The 23,405-nt window shown below is 57.0% G+C and overlaps 1 protein-coding gene across 1 annotated transcript; it reads right to left on the bottom strand.

Annotated features, from left to right (window-relative positions):
- Window positions 1-2,602: 2,602 nt before the first annotated feature.
- SLC38A3 (solute carrier family 38 member 3) lies at window positions 2,603-21,931 on the bottom strand. Its single transcript, XM_007527273.3, has 16 exons — window positions 21,820-21,931; window positions 11,026-11,156; window positions 10,856-10,937; window positions 10,608-10,723; window positions 10,064-10,137; window positions 9,899-9,991; window positions 9,711-9,792; window positions 8,551-8,633; window positions 8,414-8,472; window positions 7,725-7,889; window positions 7,556-7,635; window positions 6,508-6,608; window positions 6,160-6,284; window positions 5,934-6,078; window positions 3,528-3,631; window positions 2,603-3,440 (listed from the first exon to the last, which is right to left on the bottom strand). The coding sequence occupies exons 2-16, from the start codon at window positions 11,124-11,126 to the stop codon at window positions 3,336-3,338; spliced, it is 1,515 nt and encodes a 504-aa protein (XP_007527335.1). The 5' UTR covers window positions 11,127-11,156; window positions 21,820-21,931; the 3' UTR covers window positions 2,603-3,335.
- Between the last annotated feature and the right edge of the window lie 1,474 nt (window positions 21,932-23,405).

Below are 23,405 nucleotides of genomic sequence, written 5' to 3' on the forward strand. Positions count from 1 at the left end.
TATGCCTATGTGATTCCACTGCTCCCAGTAGACATTTTCTTTCCTTTTAAATGTCAAGGAAGAGAGAGACAGAAAGACATCAGACCACCTCTCCTCTGCTCGTGGAGATTCTGTGTGCAAAGTACTTCCATGTGGTGCCAGAGACTTGAACTCAGGTCCTCCCACAAGGTCAAACACCACATGACAATGCCACAGCACTGGAGGAAGCTCCTTGAATGGTCTCATGGTACTGTGGTTGGTGCCTGCCCTCTCCCTGTGGCTCCCTCTCTATCTGAAATACAACGAATGATAAAATTGGCCCACGGGTCACTGAATAACATAGGTGCAAGAGCCTGGACTCACAAAGAAGTGAATAAACACATAGATAAATGTAAATAAATACTTGTTGAATGAATGAATGATTCAGTTGATAGATGATATGTGTATATCCACATGTACAAGTGAGGAGGCTGATCACTGTACTTTGGGCCCTTTTTTGGTCTATAATCTTATTTTTCTGTTATTAGCAGCAGGAAAGACATAGCATACCCCCATGCTGGATTTCATGATTGCTCTATCTCGTCAAGACCTCAAGCAGAGAATTTTTTTTTTTCCAGAGCAGCTAACAAAACACCTGTGAAACTCTTTGAAACATACAAAGCTACTTAATAATGACCAAAGGTATCCTGTCTTTAGGAAGGCTTGGTGGCTGGAGATTGATGGCAAGGGACATGAAATATGTCTTTCTCTCTTTCTTTCATCTATCTGTTTACTTATGAGAGACAGAGAGAGAGAGAGAGAGAGAGAGAGAGAGACCAAGTGGTGGTGTACTTGGTTGAGTGCACATTACGATGGTCAATGACCCGTGTTCAAGTCCCTGGTTCTCCCCTGCAAGGGGACAGCTTTGTGAGTGGTGAAGCAGTATTGCAGGTGTCCCTCTGTCTCTCTCCTTCTCTATCTCCTCCTACCCTCTTGATTTCTGGCTGTCTCTATCTAATAAATATAGATAATTTAAAAAGGGAGAAAGAGGTAGAGAGAGAGAAAGGGAGAGAGGGAGACACACACACACACACACACACACACACACACACACACACACACACGACTCTAGAGCATCACTTTGTCACAGGTAATGCCAGGGATTGAACTCAGGACCTCTCAGGACTTCATGCTTGCGAGTCCAGCTTCATCCATGGCTCTGCCTGCCCAGGCTGTGGGATATTTATCTTCACACAGCTATGTGTTCACTTGACTCTTGGGTTTAGTGTAAGAGCCATATCCTCGGCCCTCAGCCCTGGAGCCTGCTGCTCACCGATAGGCTGGAGGAGACAGTCCGGGCAGACAGAAGCGCCAACCCCCAGTGGTGTGCTGTGTGTGCAGCAGGGGCTGGAGGAGGGCAGACACAGCTAGTGCCTCCATACCCCCTGGCCTGAGACGCCCGAAGCCAGATCAGGGGTCTACAGTGACTCCAGGCTGCTCCGTGCTGCAGCCTTTTGTGGATCAAGTCTAAGAAAAGACCCCACGAACTGTCAGAAAGATAAATCATGTCTTACTGCCTCTTACTCTGCCAAGAGGGAGGCCAGGGGCCTGCCCATCTGGTGAGGAAGAAGCTAGAGACCCCCAGATGGCAGCAGCCTTCTGTGCCAGGGCCGTTTGGAGCTACAGCCACCCGGCCACCTCTGGGTCAGAGTCCAGCTCTTTTTTCTCGGGCCACAAGGCTCTTGGGTGAGGCTCCAGCATGGAGTCAGGCGCTGGGGCTAATGGGAACCCGACTCAGGAAGCCCCCCTCTGACGAGCTGGCACTGCCACACACCCGAGGAAGTTCTTTCTTCAGGGGTTTCCTAAGCTGGCAGCTGCCTTGCAAGTTCAAACTGGATCTTTCCTGCTGCTCTTTCCCCCTGTGGCCTAGCCTGTGCAGGGTCTCTCTAAATGAGGGTTTGGTGCCAGCGCCTGGGCAGTCTGTCCCGCTGGGTCCCAGCTGGTTCAGGTCTGCTTCAGGCAGCGGGCAGTTGTCCAGTCCCACTGAGGCCAGGGCCCCTGGGGCTGCCCTGCGTTCCTGGAGCTCCGGCTCTGCCTTGGGTGTCCTCTTCCTCAAAGCTTCGGGTCCCACAGATAGGGACTCACAAGCTCACCTTTATTTACAGTGCCTTTCACTGCTAGTAAAAGGACCAGCCTGGTGGGGCCCAGGATCCTTGTACTTTTGTCCCCAGACTCAAGGCACTGACAGAGGGTTGACAGGGCAGCCAGGGGAGCACGGGGGCCCTTCCGCAGGGCTCGGCTGCCCCCGGCTCAGACCCTCCCTGAAGCTGCTGGGGATGCTCCTCACGTTGCCTCCTTCCGGAGGCCTCTCTCTGTCCCACTTCCTGGGGCCTCATTAATTCCTCCCCACCTCACCCCGTGAGAAAGCAGGTCTGTGAGGAGGCTGGCCCTGGTCCAAGGCTGGGTCTGAGGTTGCCACTGCTTGGTGTGGGATGTAGGGGTGGCTGGCATTTAGGACACTCCCTTCCCAACTCCCAGCCCGGGGGGAAGGCAGAATGGGCTTCTGTCACGTCCACGTCCTGGTTCCCACCTCCCTTTCCAGGGGCTCAGGGACCCTGGAGATCAAGAATCTGAAACACAGCTTGTCTTTTGTGTGATATTTATAAAAGGGGGGTACCAGCCTCTCCAGCCCCGCCCAGGTTGGCCTGGGGTCTTTGGCTCCCAGGGGCAGAGGCTCTTGGCCTCTCTTCTCCTAGCAATGGAATGTGAGCTCTGGCCCAGACTTGGGGCTGGGGAGGCCCAGCCTCCCCAGGACTGGTGAAGGGACTGGGCAGGGGTCCACTAGGGGTGCCCACAGCAGCCTCTCCCCTCACAGGAACCCGATGGCTTTAGGTATGGGAGATGGGGTGGGTATGCTCCCGGTGGAGATATGGAGGGGCCAAGTGCTGAAAGGGGCATCCAGGACAGAGTAGGGAGAGCCGGGGGGTGAGGGTATGGACCACCACCTTGCAGCAAGGTGGGAAATGGCTTCAGGCCTGAGCTCCAGCTCTGTGTGCCCCCAGGCTGGTGACCTCACAGGTCATGGCTGGGCTTCAGTATGTGCAGCTGTGCATAGAGAAGGAGCTTGGACGGCAGGATTGAAGCGGGGGTCTAGCCCCACCCTGCTCGCAGCTCAGAGAGTCCCTGGAACCAGGGGGCCCAGCCGAGTCGTGGCCCCAGGCTGGGGCAGAAACCTTCCCCAGAGAGGCTGTGTGGCAGAGCCAAAGGCCGTAGAGTCAACCACGACTTCTCCCCCCTCTGAACGGTCACGTGTTGCAGGGACTCAGAGTCTGGGCAGGGGTGAGGTTCAGTGCCGGGACAGGACGGGGCTCATCATCCTAGTGGCTTCCTCCTTGCCGGCCGGTCCCTGAGGCCCAGTCAATGATGATGAAGCTCAAGCTCATGGTCATTAGCAAGAAGCCAAGGACAGCGAAACAAAGGGCCTGTGGGAGCAGACGGCAGGGTCAGGTCTGAGGTCACCGCACCGCGTGGTGCCCCACGCCAGCCCACGACCTCCAAGCCCCTCGCACCAGGATTTTGGGGGTGGACTTCACGGGTTCCTTCTCAGTGGGCACGATTCGGAAGTAGAAGGTGGCAGGGAAGATGAAGATGAGGCAGGGGGCAGAAGTGGCACCTGCAACACACAAAACCGGCATGGCTGGCTTCTGCTCATCTATCTCCACAGCTTCGGGGTGGACCCAACAGCAAACATTGTTTCTTGGGTGGGGAGTCTTATTATTATTATTTTAATTTTTTTTTTTTACCAGAGTACTGCTCAGCTCTGGCTTACAGTGGTGCAGGGAACTAAAATTGAGGACTCTGGAGCCTCAGGCATGAGAGTCCCTTTGCTTAGCCATTGGGTCATTTCCCAGCCACCCCCACTTCCTTGGGCAGCTTATCTTGAGATCGCACTTGAGACCTAGACCTGATCCTATGGAGTCCACCAGCTCCCCTTCCTTGTTTTCTGTCTCCCCCGCCCCTCTCAGTGGAAGGCTAGAGAATTTGTCAGTGAATAAAACCAGCAGAAGGGTGGTCTGGGAGGCGGCATAGTGGATAATTGTTGGATTCTCAAGCATGAGGTCCTGAGTTTGAACCCCGGCAGCACATGTACTAGAGGGATGTCTGGTTCTTTCTCTTTTTCTCCTACCCCTCTTATTAATGAATAAATAGGGGCCAGGCGGTGGTGCACCTGGTTAAGCATTCACAATTCGGTACACAGGGACTCAGGATCAAGTCTCTGGTCCCTACCTGCAGGGGGGAAGCTTCATGAATAGTGAGGCAGTGTTGTAGTTGTCTTTCTGTCTCTTTCCCTCTCTATCTCCCTCTCCCTTCTCAATTTCTGCCTCCATCCAGTAATAATAAGTAAATAAAATATAAAAAAAGAAGGCCAGTAGAAGAGAAAGGCCAATCATGAGTTAGAGAGACAGGGAACATTGGGCTGCTAGATGCAACTATTCCTGAAGGCTTCCCCATTATCAACCTTATACATTCTTCAGCTTAATTAATTAATTTACCTTTTTATTATCTTTATTTTTAATTATTAGAGACAGCCAGAATTAGAGAGGAGGGGGAGACAGAGAGGGAGAGAGACAGAGAGACACCTGCAGCCCTGCCTCACCACTCATGAAGCTTCCCCTTGTAGGTAGGGACCAGGGGCATGAACCTGGGTCCTTGTGAACTGTAACATGTGTGTTTCACTAGGTGCACCACCACCCGGTTCCTGATTAATCTTTTTTTTTCTTTTCTTTTCTTTTTTTTTTTTAAAGATTTTTTTTAAACTTTTTTTTTATATTTATTTTATTTATTTTTTCCCTTTTGTTGCCCTTGTTGTTTTATTGTTGTAGTTATTATTGTTGTTGTTGGATAGGACAGAGAGAAATGGAGAGAGGGAGGGGAAGACAGAGAGGAGGAGAGAAAGATAGACACCTGCAGACCTGCTTCACCGCCTGTGAAGCAACTCCCCTGCAGGTGGGGAGCCGGGGTTCGAACCGGGATCCTTATGCCGGTCTTTGTGCTTTGCGCCACCTGCGCTTAGCCCGCTGTACTACAGCCCGACTCCCTTTTTTTTCTTTTCTTTGTCTCCAGGGCTATCGCTGGTTCTCGGTGCCTACACTGCGAATCCATTGCTCCTGGAAGTTATCTTTACCCTTTTGTTGCCCTTGTTTATTGTTGTTGCTGCCATTATTATTGTTGTTATTGCTGTCATTGTTGTTGGATAGGACAGAGCGAAATCGAGAGAGGAGGGGAAGACAGAGAGGAGGAGAGAAAGACAGACACCTGCAGACCTGCTTCACCGCCTGTGAAGCAACCCCCTGCTGGGAGGGAGCCGGGGGCTTGAACCAGGATCCCTACACCGATCCCTGTGTTTGGCAGCATGTGCGCTTAACCCGCTGTGCTATCACCCTGCCTCTATGCTTAATTTGTTTTAAGTGGGACTTCAGTCATATGGAACCGAGGTGATTCCTGATAGTTGGGCCCCAGGTCTGTGCTGGTTCCTGCAGAGTTGGCTTTGGAAGTCAGTCTTCTGAGCTGAGTATCCCAAAATGTCTCAGAACTGTGTGTCCTTCCGCGTCAGGGTCCCCATTGGGAGAGGGCAGTGAACAGAGCTCCAACCTACAGTTTCCTGATGCAGAGATTGGAAAAGGCTCCCCACTTATGGGCAGTCTGGCCTCCTCACTCCCTTAACCACTTTGACCTCCAGTTTCCTCATAGGTGAAGTGAAATCAAGATTCAACAATGTCCTTCGGGAGGTGAACTGAATCTGGAACTCCGAGCTCTCAAAAGGGATAGGAACACCCTTAAGGACAAAATTTGGGGCAGGGGTCTAAGCGGTGTGGGTGGCTGCTAGCCCTAGGGAAAAGGAATCTGCAGGATATGCAGTGGAATCCTGGGGGCCAACCCCCCCACCTGCACAGACAGGTGGGCTCGACACTCACCGATGACCCCGAAGATGCCCAGGATGTTGGGGGCAAAGATGACCAGCAGGTTGATGCCCGTGAGCAGCGTGATGGCGATGAGTGCGTGGCGCAGCCAGCTGAACTCCTTGTTGGCAAACAGCATCTGTTGGATGGCACGGCGCACCTGCATGGCAGGCGGGCAGGGTCAGCCATCTGTCGGCGCTGGTGCCCGCGCCCCCTGGGGCCCAGCCACCCGCCCGCTCACCGGAAACAGGACGATGGGCACCGTGAGCGTGACGGCCGTCAGCACGGCCACACGCACGCACAGAATCAGCACGTCAAAGGGGTCCACCTTGCTGTAGGTGTGCAGCAGCTCTGACTCCACCCCGTCTGCCGCAGGCAGGGAGGGTGGTCAGCGGGCAACCCAGGGACAGGGCCGGGCTCTGCGTCTGGGTGGACCCTGATGCCGAGGCGTGCAGCTAAAGGCACCTGCACGGCGGCGGCAGAGCGCAGGCGTCACGTGGCTAAGGAGCGCTTACACCTGCAGGGCTCCGTGGCCACGGGCCAGCCCCCTGCCCCCAGCCTGGCCTCTGCCCCCGTGGCCCAGCCATACCGTAGAAGGTGAGGTAACCGAAGAGCGCGGCCAGGAAGTACATGATGTACATGACGGCGATGGACAGGTTGGAGATCTGCTGCATCTTCTTCTTGGTGGGGCTACAGGGGAGCAGGGATGGTGGTCGGTGCCAAGCTGTAGCCCCCAGGTCTCTCCAGTGCCACACCCTCACCCGCTGACAGCGGAGGGCGCCTTCTTGCTTCCAGTCACCCCTTGCGAGGAGCTTTTTTTTTTTTTAATATTTATTTTATTTATTCCCTTTTGTTGTCCTTGTTATTTTATTGTTGTAGTTATTATTGTTGTCATCGTTGTTGGATAGGACAGAGAAATCGAGAGAAGAGGGGAAGACAGAGGGGAAGAGAAAGATAGACACCTGCAGACCTGCTTCACCGCCTGTGAAGCGACTCCCTTGCAGGTGGGGAGTCGGAGGCTTGAACCAGGATCCTTACACCGGTCCTTGCGCTTTGTGTCACCTGCGCTTAACCCGCTGCTCTACTGCCTGACTCCCTTTTATTTATTTATTTTTTTACCAGAGCACTGCTCAGCTCTGGCATATGCTGGTGCAGGGGATTGAACCTGGGACTTTGGAGCCTCAGGCATGAGAGTCTGTTTGCATAACCATTATGCTATCGACCCCAACCCGAGCTTTTTTTTTTTAATATTTATTAATTTATTCCCTTTTTTTTTGCCCTTGTTGTTTGATTGTTGTAGTTTTTATTATTGTTGTTTATGTTGTCATTGTTGGAAAGGACAGAGAGAAATGGAGAGAGGAGGGAAGACAGAGAGGGGGAGAGAAAGATAGACACCTGCAGACCTGCTTCACCGCCTGTGAAGCGACCCCTCTGCAGGTGGGGAGTGGGGGGCTCGAACTGAGATCCTTCCGCCGGTCCTTGAGCTTTGCGCCACCTGTGCTTAACCCACTGTGCTACTGCCCAGCTCCCGTGGGGAGCTTTGACACATGACTTCCTCCCCCCTTCAGAGCCACATCCATTCTCATCCAGCCAGCTCTGGGCAGCCCCCTGCCCTGCCCCCCGTCATGGACACCTACTCCTTGAGCTCTGTGTAGATGGGCAGCACCTCAGGGTGGCAGACGAAGGCGAAGGCCATGATGGGAATGGTGTATGCCGTCTGGGGAGACAGGGAGGGTGGGGGTGCTTGTCAGGGCTGCCCCCACCTTGCTCTCACCACGGCCCTCCTCTGCCCTGGCTTGCAGGAACCTGTATGTTGAGTGTGAAGTAGTTTGGGATGCAGGCAGCCTCAGCCTCAGCAGGGTCCTGCAGTGATGCCTCCTCCTTGATGACCCCCAGGTGGCTGGAGTTGCCCGTGATGTTGGCAGAGTGGAGGGGCAGTGGGCAGGGCACATAGAACTTTTTGTAGATGACCTGGCTCGAGGAAGGGGAGGAGAAAGGCGTCAGGATCAGGCATGGCTGCTTGGGAGGTCCCGGTGCAGCCACCATCGGGATTGAAGGTGCTACCTTCTTCTTGTTCTTTTTTATTTTGCCACCAGAGCTATCACTGGGGCTCAGTGCCTGCACTTTGAATCCACTGCTCCTGGAGGCCATTTTTTCTATTTTGTTATTGTTAGTTAGGACAGAGAGAGCTCGAGAGAGGAGGGGAAGATAGGGGCAGGTGTGTGTGTGTGTGAGAAAGGTAGACACCTGCAGACCTGCTTCGCCGCCTGTGAAGTGACTCCCCTGCAGGTGGGGAGCTGGGGGCTCAAACCAGGATCCTCACATTGGTCTTTGCTCTTTGTGTCACGTGCACTTAACCTGCTGTGCTACCACGTGTCCCCAAGGCGCTGCCTTCTGACCAGGGCTCCCTAGAGAGACCTGTCCTGGTGGTCCTCTGACCAAGGGCTCCCCCAGTGACCTCCCCCCTCCCTGGGGCAGCACGGAAGGTGACTCACCGCGATGAGGAAGAACACCATGCAGCTGAGAGAGAAGCCGCTGGAGTAGCCCAGGTAGCCTGCAAGGTGACCCGGGCAGCCGTGAGCCAGGGCGCCCTCCACTGTGTCTCCCAAGACCTCGGCCCCACCACACTCACCGAGCTGCCGCATCAGTGCCAAGGGGAGAATCACGATGACAGAGACCAAGATCACCAGGTAGTTTCCATTCATGTACCAGGCCCTGCAGGGCCGGGAGGGGCAGCTGGGTCAGGGCCCACTCACTCTTGGGGGACTGCCCACCCCACCTATGTCAATCACCACTAAGTGACTTCTGAGAAGTCCACAGCTCTGACGGCCCCTTTTCCCATCTGCAAAAAAGCCACACTTCCAACCCCTCTCTCAGTCTCTCTTTCAGATTTTACTATCATGATGGAGAGAGAGACCAGAGCACTGCTCAGCTCTGGCTAATGAGGGTGTTGGGTGTTGAACCTGTGACCTCTGGGGCCTCAGGTGCGGGAGTCTGCTTTACTCCCTCTGCACTATCTCCCCGGCCCAGGACTCTCCTAGGGGAGAGGAGGACTGGTGTGTCCAGCTGTTGCTGGTTAACTGTCAAAGTTGTGATTTTTCTCAGTTCTTTGGGTCCAGGCTCCTCCAGGAGGTCAGCAGCTATGAAAGACCTTGTTCTGGGGGAACATTCTTTGGGGGGGGGGTCTCGGGGATCTGTTGACCAACTACATTCCTGGTGGCCTCTCCTGGCACCTGCTTGTTCCCCAATGGATGGGACTTCAGGGAACTAGAGGGATGGGGCCCTCTCTCAGGGACAAGCTCAAAGGCCAACCTTTTGGAAAGAGCCTGGGGGGGCCAGGGCAGAATCCTGGCTTATCTCTCTCCTCCTGGCCTGGCTGTCTCCTCGCCGCTACCCACAAAGCAAGGCTGATGCCATCAGTGCCGCTAAAGTGACAGGCAACTGGGACACCCAGGGCTTAATTTCCTAGGGTGTTAACACCCAGGCTGAGGTCAGGAATAGCAGGTGCTTAGAGCTAAGCCCCAGGCTCTCCAGCCCTCCTACGTGTACAGGCTGGAGCCAGGGCCTCAGCCCCACTCACCTCACCGCCTAGTGTCCCTTCTGGGCTCCTCAGGAACCTCCTAAGAGCATGCGGACTGGCTAGTGGTTGCTGGACTGGCGGCTCCCTGCCCCCTCCTCCAGGCACTTGTCAGCTCTGTCTTAGCCTCCGGCTCCCAGGGCCAGTGGTGAACATACAAACTATATGAGGGTCCCTGCTCCCCCTCAGCCACTTCCCCCCAGCCTGGGGCTCACGAGGTTTGCTCCTCCAGGTTCAGGAAGGTCTGTATGACCAGTGGCAGCTCAGACTTGATGATGTACAGGTAGCTGGACATGGCTGAGGGGACAGGGGTGGGCAGGTGCTGGGGTCAGCACCACCAGCCGGCCTCAGACCTGTGCACCTGCCCACCTGCCCACTGCCCGGTGCCTGCTGCCAGCCTCACCTCCAATATTCTGCAGTGTGATGGCCAGGGCTGCTGCCAGCTTTCCTGGTGTCCCAAAGGCCCGGTAGCCCAGCTGCTCATAGGCTCGGATGCCTGTGGGGACAGGGGTCAGGATGCTTCTCCAGGCACCCCTCACCCCCACCCCACAATCGGTCTGAGGCTCACCCACGATCCCTGAGGACTTGAGTAGCAGGTGGATGGAGTAACTGGAGAGCAGGGCAACGGCCGTCAGAAGGAACCTGGGGAAGGTGGACAAAGAGAGATCACTGGCTGGTGGTGGGCGATGGGCCCTGGGAGACCCGGGAGGCTGTGACGGGGTGGACTTCCAGTCGCCATGGATGTGAGCTCAGTGGGCCCCTGTGTGGACCACACCCTGGAGAGCCCTCAAGTGCCACATCTCCTTGGGACAAACATGTTTTCCATTCTAACCACAGGGCACAGCCCCAGAAAGGGAAGGTCCGTCCTGTGTAAGGGCAGTAGGAATACAGACTGGGCTCTGTGAGCCTGGCCCCTGTGTCGTGAGCTCAGCAGGTTTAATGAGAAAGGAGGTGTAGCTGTGGGACGGTGGCTCATTCCTTTTCTTTCTTTTTTCACTATGGGTTGAGTTGAGCATAAGTCCCCACCCACTGCAGCCAGGAAGGCTGGCAGGTCTTGGAGGCCCCGGCCTGTCTCGGGCTTCTGTGTTCCGAAGTTCACCAAGGGTACTCACAGGAAAAGGATGATGCCCGTGTTGGCCATGGCGTAGGCAAGCCCCAGGATGCCACTGCCCATGATGGCATTGCTGAGGTTGAACACTGACATCCCAAATGAGGTCTTCCCCTCAAACTGCAGGGACCAGGTGAGGAGGGAGGGGAGAGAGGAATCAGAAAGGCACAGAGGGCATCTCAGAACACCCCCTACACACACCACCTCTCAGCCGCCCGCCCGGCAGTGCCCCACCCTGCTGCCCCTGCTCACATCGGTGAAGTGCGGCTCTTTGCTGGGGCTTTTCTGGAGGAAGTCCTCATCTTCCACGAAGCTCCGACTGGGGGCCTCGACCCTGTGGGCACAGACAGGGCGGGCAGCTCAGCTCCAGCCCCGTACTCCACGCCCTGCCCGGAGGCATGGCGGGGTCCTGCTCTGCTCACCTCTGGCTGCAGGCTGTGGGGGTGGTGGCTGGGAGCGGCCCCTCCAAGTGCTTGCCGTTCGGCACCAGCTCCACCATCTCGGTCTGCAGGGGAGCCTCCATGACACTGGCTCTCACTTGACAGTCAGGAGTCTGTAAAGCAGATGGTTATCCCATTATGGATCACGGTTATGACCTTCCATGGGACATCACAGCCACCTCCCAGACGGACACTTGGGGCACACGTGCACACGCAGCCCCACCTGGTCCCGCCCCCCGAAACTGCCTTTGTGGACAGAGAGCTCAGCTACCTGAGTTCTCCAGGTGGCCATACCCTATACCTGCCATCTTTGGCCAGCCCTGGGGCCCTGGTTGGCCCATCTAGGAAGTGAATGTCTGCTGTATGACCTGAGTTCAGAGTCTAGTGGTGCCAGGCAGGACCAAGGGATGCCGAGTCCCACGTCCGCAGGCTCACTCTGGGGGATGCTGAGTCCCACGTCCACAGGGCTCACTCTGGGGGATGCTGAGTCCCACGTCCGCAGGCTCACTCTGGGGGATGCTGAGTCCCACATCCACAGGGCTCACTCTGGGGGATGCTGAGTCCCACGTCCGCAGGGCTCACTCTGGGGGATGCTGAGTCCCACGTCCGCAGGGCTCACTCTGGGGGATGCTGAGTCCCACGTCCGCAGGGCTCACTCTGGGGGATGCTGAGTCCCACGTCCGCAGGGCTCACTCTGGGGGATGCTGAGTCCCACGTCCGCAGGGCTCACTCTGGGGGATGCTGAGTCCCACGTCCGCAGGGCTCACTCTGGGGGATGCTGAGTCCCACGTCCGCAGGGCTCACTCTGGGGGATGCTGAGTCCCACGTCCGCAGGGCTCACTCTGAGGGATGCTGAGTCCTATGTCCGCAGGGCTCACTCTGGGGGATGCTGAGTCCCACGTCCGCAGGGCTCACTCTGGGGGATGCTGAGTCCTATGTCTGCAGGGCTCACTCTGGGGGATGCTGAGTCCCACGTCTGCAGGGCTCACTCTGGGGGATGCTGAGTCCTATGTCCGCAGGGCTCTCTCTGGGGGATGCTGAGTCCTATGTCTGCAGGGCTCACTCTGGGGGATGCTGAGTCCCACGTCTGCAGGGCTCACTCTGGGGGATGCTGAGTCCTATGTCTGCAGGGCTCACTCTGGGGGATGCTGAGTCCTATGTCTGCAGGGCTCACTCTGGGGGATGCTGAGTCCCACGTCTGCAGGGCTCTCTCTGGGGGATGCTGAGTCCTATGTCTGCAGGGCTCACTCTGGGGGACGCTGAGTCCCACATCTGCAGGGCTCACTCTGGGGGCGGGCCCTGGACTGTCACCCCTCCTGGACACTGGCACTGGGAGACAGTCTTCTGTGCTGCTTGTGCTGCACGCCAGGGACCTCCTAGCCAACCTAGAATGGCATTGCCCGACGGCTGGAGACCTCGGGAGAGGGTGAGGGCTGTGGGCCGCGTTCCCAGCCGCCCGGCGGGCACTGCTGGCAGCCCGAACAAAGGGCCCTCTGTAGGCTAAGAGCTGGCGCTGGGAACGGCAGGCGCAGAGGCTGCCCCCCTGGAGCCGGGAGGCCTGAGGCGGTGCTGGGTGCCTGGACACCTGGGCCCTTCCCGCCTGGCTGCGAAGGGCCCTCAGGGGGCCTTCCAGGAACTTGGTGCAGTGGGGCCCAGTCCTCTGGGCCACACAGCCTCACCCTCCTCATAGCCTGGGCTCAGGGTCATGCTCTTCTTCAAGCCATTCCTCCCCTGCTAGGGAGCCCCCCACTCTTAGGTGTTAGCCCTCAAGGAGCAGTCCTTTGGGCATAGTCCCCGTTTCCTAGAGTCCTAGGCCAGGAACACTGGCCCTTCGCCACTAGATCAGCACCCCTGACCTGCCCCCAGACACAGCTCTGTTGGACTTAGCAGGGACTAGCCCTTCCTTTCCCTGCTCCCAACCCTGCCCAGAACTCATAGTCTCCTTTCCCATCACTGGGGTGAACTGAATGAAGCCTCCTTGCCCATGCTCAGATGGTCCCTGGGCATCTATAAGGGCATTTGAGCCAGTGGGAGAGGCAGGGCTAGAGAGGAGGCCTGGGAGAGGAGAGCACTGCCAGGCAGGTCAGCCAGAGCTTGGTGTAAAGACACATCACTTGCTTTGCTTGGGAACCCCAAAGTCTGTCCTGAACCCCTCATACCCACTCCAGATCCTGCTGGTCTCAGGTGGATATGAGTCTCAAACTCAGCATGTGAGGCAATGGATGGGGAGGGGAGACTAGGCCTGGGCCTCGGTCCTGGTGTCTGGGGGGCGTTGCAGCCCCCCGGGGGAGGTCAGACCCCAGTCACCTTGTAGACTCCACAGCTGCTGCCTGCAGACCCTCAGCCTGCATCTCCTCCTCCAAGGCTGGCCTATGAGACCTTCTTCTCCATCCCCACCCATGTAGGACATGACAGTGAACATGGGTCTCATTCCCCAGGCCAGCCTGCCCTTGCACCTACTCCTACCACCTCCAGAGAATCCAGCCAGCTGTGGACATGCCCCACCTGGTCTCCAGAGTGATTCCTGAGGTCCCCCTTGCATCCAGCTGAGGTTACCCTCCCTGGGCCTCCTGCCCTGGGCAGGCTAGAACAGGCCCTCAGAGTGTGCTGAATTGGCAGTCTGGATAAAGCACCCCCTTCCTCTCTCTGCCTTAATATCCTTGCCTAGCAGCCGAGCACTGACTCCAGGGAGACCACAGTCTGTGGCGGTCACAGCCAAGGTGCCTGAGGTCCTGGCTTCAAGTTCTCCATCCCCTAGCAGGGCCCGGCCCCAGAGCTGGTTTTCAAGGTTCTGTATTTGTCTATGACCACAGAACCTTCATTCTACTCTCACAGCCTGCCTTGAGCCATACCTCACCTCAGGGTATTTGCCTGTGCTGTGTCCTCTGCTGAAGGCATTTTCCTATTCCCACACTTTGAGAAACCCTACTTGATATTTTAGCATGAGTTCCCCCCTCCTTCTCTCCGCCCCACCTCCTGGAAGCCTTCCTTGCTGCCTCCTCTCCCTTATATCCCAGTCCCAGCACCATGTGAATCACACTAAGTTACAGCAGAAGCTAGCAGGGGTGGGGATGGGAGTGGGGTTTGTATCTTTTATAGACTGGAAATCATGTGAGGAGGGCCGTCCCATCTCTTCCCTGGGACCTCAGACCAGCCAGAGACCCAGCAGTGAGTAGCTGTGAGTAGTATACAGACCCTTGCCCCCACCTGCAGAGGAGGAAGCTTCATGACCAATGAAGCAGCACTTCAGGTGTGGCTCTCTCTTTTTAAAGAATTTCAAGTTATATCTATTACTTATTCATTGGACAGAGACAGAGGGAAGAGGGATACAGTGTGGGAGAGAGGGAGATGCCTGCACTGCTGCTTCATTGCTCATGAAGCTTCCCCCTGCAGGTGGGGAGAGGCATCCTTGTACATAGTAATATGTACGCTCTACCAGGTATGCCACCACCCAGCCCTTGGCTTCTCTCCCTATTTCCCACCCCCTTCTCTCTCAACTTCTCTCTGTTTCTATTAAAAAAGGCCGTGAGGAGCAGTGGATTTGTTGTGCAGGCACCAAGCCCCAGCAATAACCCTGGTGGGGGAAAAAAAAGGTGGGGGAATCTATATTTAGCTACCCAGGAGATGGCATAGTGCATGAAGCATTAGACTTGAAAACATGAGATCCTGAGTTCCACCCCTGGCATCACATGTGCCCTAGTTATCTCTCATAAATATACAAATAAATAAATCTTTTAAAAAATTTATTTATTCCCTTTTGTCGCCAGTGTTGTTGTTATTGATGTCATTGTTGTTGGATAGGACAGAGAGAAATGGAGAGAGGAGGGGAAGACAGAGAGGGGGAGAGAAAGACAGACACCTACAGACCTGCTTCACCGCCTGTGAAGCGACTCCCCTGCAGGGGGGGAGCCAGGGGCTTGAACCAGGATCCTTCCACCAGTCCTCACGCTTTGCGCCACCTGCGCTTAATCCGCTGCACTATCACCCGGCTCCCACAAATAAATCTTGAACAATACTCATTATTATTTTTATACAGAGCACTGTACAACTCTGGTTTATGGTGGTGATAAGGAGCGAATCTGAGACCTTTTGGTGCCTCAGGTACAAGAGTCTGTTGCATAAACTTTCGTTCTATCCCCCACCTCCACCAATCCTTACTGGGCTGGAGAGATAGTACATGTCAGAGCACCTGCTGCCACCATAAGCCAGAAATGAGTGGTGCTCCGGTTCTCTCTCTCTCTGAAAAATAAACAAATCTATAGAAAAGTTTAGAATGGTTGTTATGACTTTTTCCTTTTTCTTATTGCCACCAAGGTTATTGCTGGGTGTCTATCGTTCAATTCCATCACTCCCAGTGGCCATTTTCCCCTTTTTGATAGAGGGTGAAAGACAGGTAAAGAGGGACAAAGAGGGAGAGAGAAAGGCGCAAAGTGATGAGAGAATCTGCAGTGACTCTCTGCCCCTTATGAAGCTTTTTTCTTGCAGATGGGGATTAGGAGTTGGACTGTTTTTTTTATTTTGCCTCCAGGGTTATTGCTGGGGCTTACTGCCTGCACCATGAATCCATTTTTCTCCCTTTTGTTGTCCTTGTTGTTGTTGTTTTTTAAAAACCTGATATATTTACGGGACAGAGAGACATCTCCAGCACCGATTCACCACTCAATAAATTTTCCCCGTGTAGGTGGGGACTGGGAACTCAAACCCAGGTCCTTGTGCACTGTGACATGTGTGCCACCACCCAGCCCAGAACCCAGTTCTTTGGGCATGGTAATGTGTATACTTTACTGAGTGTGCCACCACTCGCTACCTTTTTAGAAATATATATATATGTGTGTGTATATATATATATACATATACATAATAGCTATTGATGGAGCCGGGAGATCGCTCACTTTGCCATGTACAAGAACCCAGGTTTGAGGCCACAGTTACCGCATGGAGCATCTGCCTGAGGGAAGTTTCACGAGCAATGGAGTCATGCGGTGGTGTCTCTCTCCTCTCTGTCTCACTCCTCTCTGTCTCTCTCTCTCTCTCCTCCTTTCACCTTCTAGCTAAAATAAAATAAAGTCCACCAGGAGTGGTGAAGTTATGTGGGTGTAGAGCTCTAGTGAAAACTCTGGCAGCAAAAGAAAAACAAAAACTATTTATTTTCTGAGAGAGAAATACCGGAGCACCACCCTGCCATACTCAGTGCTGGGAAGCTCACGCGTGCATGTCCTGCACTCTGCTGCCTGAGCCGTTTCTGGCAGCTCTGCCCGAGGCTCCTGTGCATCAGGGACTCTGGGGAAACTTCCGGGAGCTCAACAAAGCTGCCAGCAGACACCGGTGCAGCCCTGCCTCCCTGTGTGCCTGTGGCCACAGAAGCCCCCACTCTGGACCTCACATCTTCTTGTCCAGATCCTATGAGTTTGAGTCAAAGTTGGGGAGTTTCCCTGAAGACTCTGCCAACCCCCCGGCAGACTGTGGGCTCACAGAGTGCTGGGCTGGGGAGACCGCGACCTTGGGCAGGTCTTCAGGATGGCATCTGTCATGGGCCCAGGCAGTAAATCGATGGCCCAGGCCACTGCCCTAGGGCCTGTTTGCTCTGCTGGGAGATAAGGCCCAGAGTGGAGCCCAAGGAGCAGCAGGCAACGCCCACCCACGCAGGCATCACAGGGTGAGAATTCATCAGGCACACCTCGGCAGGTGCGGAGTTTGGCTAATTAAAGATTTCAAGGCCCTGGAATCCAGGCCACTGTGGGGCCACCGCTTGCATCAGCCGCTGTGGGAAGCACACTTTTCTTCCCCAGCACCGAGGCCCTTGGAGCTGCCCGGACTCTCAGCCCTGCTCGCCTCTCCGAAGCTCAGGGGCCTAAGCACATCTATCTACAGCAGCAGGCTGGTGACAGATAGTCACCTTGGCCTTCTCTTGTCATTCGGCCACATGGGCCAGTGGGTGCACAGACGCCTTGGACCTGATGACAGGGCCCTCACCGAAGTCCAGAACTGAGGGGCAAGGAGGCTGGCCTGGCCTGAAAATCCACTGTCCCAGCAACTGTCATCACCCCTGGTGGCTCAGGGGTGTGGGAGACCCCCTATTCCCACTCACCCAACTGTTCCACTCCCCTCCTTGGTTGAAGCAAGGCACTGCCCCCAGCCTGGCACCCCTTGCCCACTTGCTTTTCTAGGCTTCAGAGGGCAACGCTATCTAGAACAAGCTGTCAGTCAGTGGGGAACCGCATCTAGTCACCTTGTGAAAGGCACAGCCTCCAGGACTGGTGGAGAATGGATGCTGAGCTTGGGGTATAGAGACAGGGCACATGGGTGAGGGTTCGGAACAGGACAGGGTACCCCAAACACCCCTTACCCTTCACCTACACCCACGGCTCCAGGTTCTGACCTCGGTGGATCCAGTCCCCCGCCTGCTTCTCCTTCAGTCTGAGCCACATGGGGCGTGTACCAGTGTGTGACTAATATCTAGCTGGTGCTGAGGGGAGGCATGCAGGAGGGGCACATCCAAGAGAGAGCAGAGGGCCCAGATGCTGATGTCCTGGACACACAACTGCCCCCCCCCAGCTCCCTGGCCTTGGTGTCTGGGGTCTGTGCTTCTGTGTTCTGGGCATCCGGAAGTGTCTAGGAGGATCTGAGGGGCTCAGCTGGAGCCGGAAAGTAAACTTTCCTGTGACAGCACACATTTTTTAGACTCCCAATAGAGGTTGAGAGCCGGGCCTGGCCCTGGTCAGCGAAACCTCCCCTCCCACCCAGTCCCGGACCCTCTTGCTCAGGCCGCCCCCAGTGCAGCTGCAGCTGGAACCTCTCGGTTCAAGACTGGGCCAGAGCCAGCAGTGGGCCCCTCCTTCTTGTGCCAGCCTGCTGAGAAGGACGTGCAGCCCAACGCTCAGCAGAGGCGAAGGATAGGACATCACATGCCTGTGGCCCCCCAGGGGCAGGGAAGACCCTGAGCCAGCCAGCCCATCCTCCTCCCTGCTGACCCGGAATCCCCTGGAGGCGGCCAAATATTTGGACAGCCGGATTTCTGGCCCCAAAGAAAGCTGGAGCAGGGGCCTGGGGCAGTTCAGGACTCATTGGAGACCCTGATGGGGGGTTTAAAGAGGTCAGTCAACCTGAAAGAGGGGCGCCATCCACAGTCAGGAAGAAGCCAAAGGAAGTAGGAGAGACAGGGAGAGAAAACACACACACACACACACACACACACACACACACACACCCCATACATGTGTCCGTGCATACTAATCCAGAGTGAGAGACACAGAGGCTCGGGAGCTAGAGCAATGCAGATGGAAAGAGAGGCACACACAGGGAAATTCAGAGAGCTAGGTGGTGGTAGACAGGGAGAGGCAGAGAGAGGGAGAGAGAGAGAGATGGAAGCAGAGAGACAAGAGAAATAGCTGACACATCAGAGACAGTCAAATGGAAAGAGAGAGAGAGAGAGAGAGAGACAGCAAGGCAAGAGACAGCCAGAAAAGACAGAGAGAGAACTGCAGGAGTAAGGACAGGAGAGGGTGGCATACTGCATCAGAGTCAAGGACTCTGGGGTGGTGGTAGGGGGGAGTGTTCAGGTTCTAGAATATAATGGCGGAGGAAAACCTAGGGTGGGGGGGAGGGAGTTATGCAGAAATCTGAGAAATGTTACATGTCTACCAACTACTGTATTTTACTGTCAACTATCAAACACTAATCCCCCTAATAAAGAAGAAAAGATGAGGAGGAGGAAGAGGAAAAGAGGGAGTCAGAGGCTCAGGGGAGAGAGAGGCAGTCCCAGTGGGCAGTGCAGGATGGTCAGGCAGGCTCAGGGGAGAGAGAGGCAGTCCCAGTGGGCAGTGCAGGGTGGTCAGGCAGGCTCAGGGGAGAGAGAGGCAGTCCCAGTGGGCAGTGCAGGATGGTCAGGCAGGCTCAGGGGAGAGAGAGGCAGTCCCAGTGGGCAGTGCAGGGTGGTCAGGCAGGCTCAGGGGAGAGAGAGGCAGTCCCAGTGGGCAGTGCAGGATGGTCAGGCAGGCTCAGGGGAGAGAGAGGCAGTCCCAGTGGGCAGTGCAGGGTGGTCAGGCAGGCTCAGGGGAGAGAGAGGCAGTCCCAGTGGGCAGTGCAGGATGGTCAGGCAGGCTCAGGGGAGAGAGAGGCAGTCCCAGTGGGCAGTGCAGGGTGGTCAGGCAGGCTCAGGGGAGAGAAAGGCAGTCCCAGTGGGCAGTGCAGGGTGGTCAGGCAGGCTCAGGGGAGAGAGAGGCAGTCCCAGTGGGCAGTGCAGGGGTGGTCAGGCAGGCTCAGGGGAGAGAGAGGCAGTCCCAGTGGGCAGTGCAGGGGTGGTCAGGCAGGCTCAGGGGAGAGAGAGGCAGTCCCAGTGGGCAGTGCAGGGTGGTCAGGTAGGCTCAGGGGAGAGAGAGGCAGTCCCAGTGGGCAGTGCAGGGTGGTCAGGCAGGCCCCCAGAAGACCCCCCAAGAAAGCTGCCACAGGGGCCAGGATTTGGTACACCCAGTTAAGTGCACACATCACCATGTGCAAGGACCCAGGTTCAAGCCCCCTCTCCCCACCTGCAAAGGGAAAGCTTCCTGAGTGGTGAAGCAGGGCTGCAGGTGTCACTCTCTGTCTCTCTGTCTCCCCTCCCCTCTCCATTTCAATTTCTCTCTGTTCTGTCAAATAAAAATAAGGCTGCCACCGCATTTCCAGGTTCCTTCAAGGGTCTTCAATGTCCCCATTAGCCAGGGACATTCAAAGGGTAGGACGGAGCCCCAGTAGGTCAAGGCCGGGCCCAGCTGGAAGGCTCAGAGCCCCCTCATCAAGCACCCTATGGCTCATCTACCCAAACAGCAGGAAAGATACATCAAGGAGACAGTGAGCGGGAGTGACCCCCATTCTCCGTAGTCAGGCACGTGTGCAGACGTGCCGGCTGAGGGCTGTGTACAGGACGTGGCCTGCAGAGCGGAAATTCAACACCAAGCCACCCCAGGTCGCTGGCCGGAAAGCCCCTCCTGTCCCAGCAACTGGTCATTCCCTTTGGTCCCCAGAAGCCCTGCCTGGCCCTTCAGAGCCCTTCACCTATCTGTCCTCTTGTCCAGGGTCCTAGGCTGACCCTCCACTCACCAGACTGTGCCCGGGATGCAAATGAGGCGCCCAATAAATGTTAGAGAAGTGAAATCAGCACAAGGCCAAGGCAAGTCCGCCTCCCACACACACACCCCCATCTTACCTGCCCAGCCCGGTGGTGGTTACCCTGCAACCCCCCCCCCCCAGGGGCCTGTCCTCCAGCTTCCCGAGCACTCAGATACTCAAACTCTTCTCCCCACTCGAACAGCCCCCACGCGACCAGCCGTTCCTCTAAGATGTGTTCTCTCACAACCAGCCCTGACTTCCAGGGCGCACACAATGCCGGCTGAAAAGACCCTCCCCTAACCTGTCCCAGAGACCGTGCACCAGCCAGTCTGTGCGGTTCATCTCCAAGGCCTGTGGCCTCAAGGTAGCTCACTGAGCACCCAGCAGCAGGACTGGAGCCACCGCCTCTCCTAGGCTGGCCACTTGGAGCTTTGGTCTGAGGGTTTGTGACACGGACAGGAAAGAACCAATACTCAATGACCAGGTGGCTAGAGAAACCACTGGAGGCTGGACACTGTGGGCTCGCCTTCCTGCCTGAAGGTCTGAACTATCTTTATACCTCCAACCTCCCCTGAGACACAGCCCCTGTCCCCCTGCCCCAAGCAATCAGAGATTCGCATTCCTGATTCTCCTCATTCCAGACGTCTTCGAGATACGCAAGGCCTCGCCTCTTCCAACCTCCATCGATTTCCCAACTTTACTGCTTCCTACAGGAAGCCTTCAGGGTGGCGCGCAGCCCTTCCCCCCTTTCAAGGAGGACTGGTCCCTAGACCTCTCAAGCTTTCTGTGCCCTGGACTCTTCCTTTTTCAGAATGAACTAACTCCTCAGAGTACGCCAAGTGCTAAAGAGACGGTGGGAGCTCCAGGCCTCGCACAGAGGCCCAGGTAGTGATCAAAGGGAGGGAGGGCATGGGTGGTGGGTACAGGTGGCCCCTGTGGTGTGAGGACCTTTGACTTGGTTTCCCTCAGACCTGTCCCTGAGTCCCCACCCGCCCGGCAGGAGGGTTTCCACCGGCCCCACCTCCGGGGCCCCCTCCCGGGTGTACACAGCGCACACCTCGCTGGGGCCAATGGGAGGGGCCCGCCGGGCGGGGCGGGGCGGGCTCCCGCGAACCCGGTCCGGGTCCGGGTCCGTCCCGCGCGGCGCCGGCGCTCACAGCCCGCAGGGCGCACACCCTGCGGGGCGCACCCAAGGCACCGCCTCAGCCCCGCCGCCAATGGCACCGGCCCTGGGGCTGCCAGTGTCCCGCGGCCGCTCGGGGAGCCCGGCCGCTGCCCGCGAGCCCGTGCCCGGTGCCGCCGGGATAAATATACCCGGATTCCGGGCGTGCCACGGGCCGGCTGCTGTCAGGCGCCCGTCGGGGCGGCGCTCCAGGGCCTGCGGCTGCCCCAACACGCCCCTCCGGACCCCGGCCTGGCCTCGGACCCCCGTCAGGTGCCGCCCGAGCCCTCCCCCCGCCCCGGTAGCGTGCTGTGCCCCCCACCCCGCCTCCAGCCCCGTCCACCCCGCTGCCCTACCACCTGCTGCCAGCAGGCGCCGAGCCTCGGGGTGCCGTCCCGGGACATCTGCTCCAGCTCGGAGCTGCCCTGACCCGGGGCGCAGGGGGGCATCTCCTCGGAGGCCGGGCCGCGTGCCCGGGGCCGACAGGGAAGGGGAGCCCTCGCCCAGACCCCACCACGGCGCCCCGGTACCTGGCCTGGCCGGCGGGAGCTCGGGCGCTGCGCTCGCGGTGCCTGCGCTCTGCTCCGGGCCGAGCGGCGGCGCGGGAAGAAGGGCGCCCGGCCCCGCCCCGCAGCCCCCCGCCCGCCAATCCCCGGCGGCCCGCGGGAGGAGGGGCTGGGCCGCGGGCCGCGGGCGGGGCCCCGGGGTGCGGGCGCGGTGCTCCGGGAGGGGCCCGGGAGTCCTGCGAGGCGAGGCCTCAGCTTCCAGCACACGCGCTCTGAGGTCTCAGGGCGCCCCCTGAACCCAGAAACTGTCCGCCCTCGCCCCCCACAAGCCAGGAGGGGCGCTCTGGGGAGTTCCTGGGGAGTGGGGAGCAGGGCCATGCTCGTCCTGTGAAGGGTGCTCTGAGTGGAGGACTTGCAGTCATCACTCAGCACAAGTACCTTTTCTGCTTGTCTCCCGCTTCCCAGCCAGGTAGGGTGGGTGGCACAGAGGGTGGGGAGAGAGCCTCTTGTACCAGTTTTTCAGTGTTGAGCCGGGAAAGCTCACAGACAGTGAGGGCAGTAGGGAGCCTTGCTTGGGCTTTTCCATAACACCCCGCCCCCATTTCCTTAATTCTAAGGATTGGGGCCCCTAGCAGTCTGCCAACGGGAGGTAGGGGCTGCATCTTGGTTACCTAAGGAAAGGGTCTAAGGAGACCCACGGTGTATTTTTAATTATCTTTATTTATTTATTTATTTATTGGACAGAGACAGCCAGAAATCAAGAGGGGAGGGGGGATAGGGAGGAAGAGAGACAGACACCTGCAGCCCTGCTTCACCACTCCCAAAGCTTTCCTCCTGCAGGTGGGGACCTGGGGGCTTGGACCTGGGTTCTTGGGCATTGTAACATGTGCGCTCAACCAGGCGCGCCACCACCTGACCTGAAGGCCTCACTCTACTGCTGTGTGGGGGTCCTAGCCCACCCCTCCCTGGCTGCTTCCCATCCAAAGTCTTGATGCCCAGAGGTGTGTGGTGGTGTTAAGGTTGCCCAGCCAACAGTGAATGGGGGGTTGCCTTGACCTTGGGGTCATATGGGGGTTCCCCATAACGGCTGTGTCCCTTGCTTCTCAGCCGCTGGCTCTGATCCGATTAATTCCGTGGCCTCTGCTGTTCCTAGCCAAGCCGAGTGCCTGTCCTGGTGCTGGGGGTAATGGCTCAGAGGACAGGCCTAACTCCTCCCTTGCCTTGAGCTTCGAGTCAGGACTCCTGGATTCTCTTCCTACTGACTCACCCGCTCCACCACAGCCAAGCCCAGCACACCTCAGTTTCCCTTTGTGTCACAGGGAAATGGCCCTGTCTTTTCCACTGACCTACGGGGGCAGGTGAAGGGGAAGCTACGGGTCAAGCACAGGACTCAGTTTTGGCAGGGAGTGACCGGGCTGGGGAGTCTGAAGAGAAAGGCATTAGAGTGGTAGTAATTCCTCCAAACTCAGGTTTGCAGCCTTGGTGATGGCTAGAAAATGAAGGGGCTGGTGCAAGCCCTCCAACAGGGCTTTCCTTGGTGACAAGGGACCCTAAAATTCCCACCTTCTAAAGGGACTCGAAGACTGTCTGCTCCAAAGAGTATATATAGT

The sequence above is a fragment of the Erinaceus europaeus genome, chromosome 12 (genome assembly GCF_950295315.1).
Source record: "Erinaceus europaeus chromosome 12, mEriEur2.1, whole genome shotgun sequence".
Lineage (NCBI taxonomy): Eukaryota > Metazoa > Chordata > Mammalia > Eulipotyphla > Erinaceidae > Erinaceus > Erinaceus europaeus.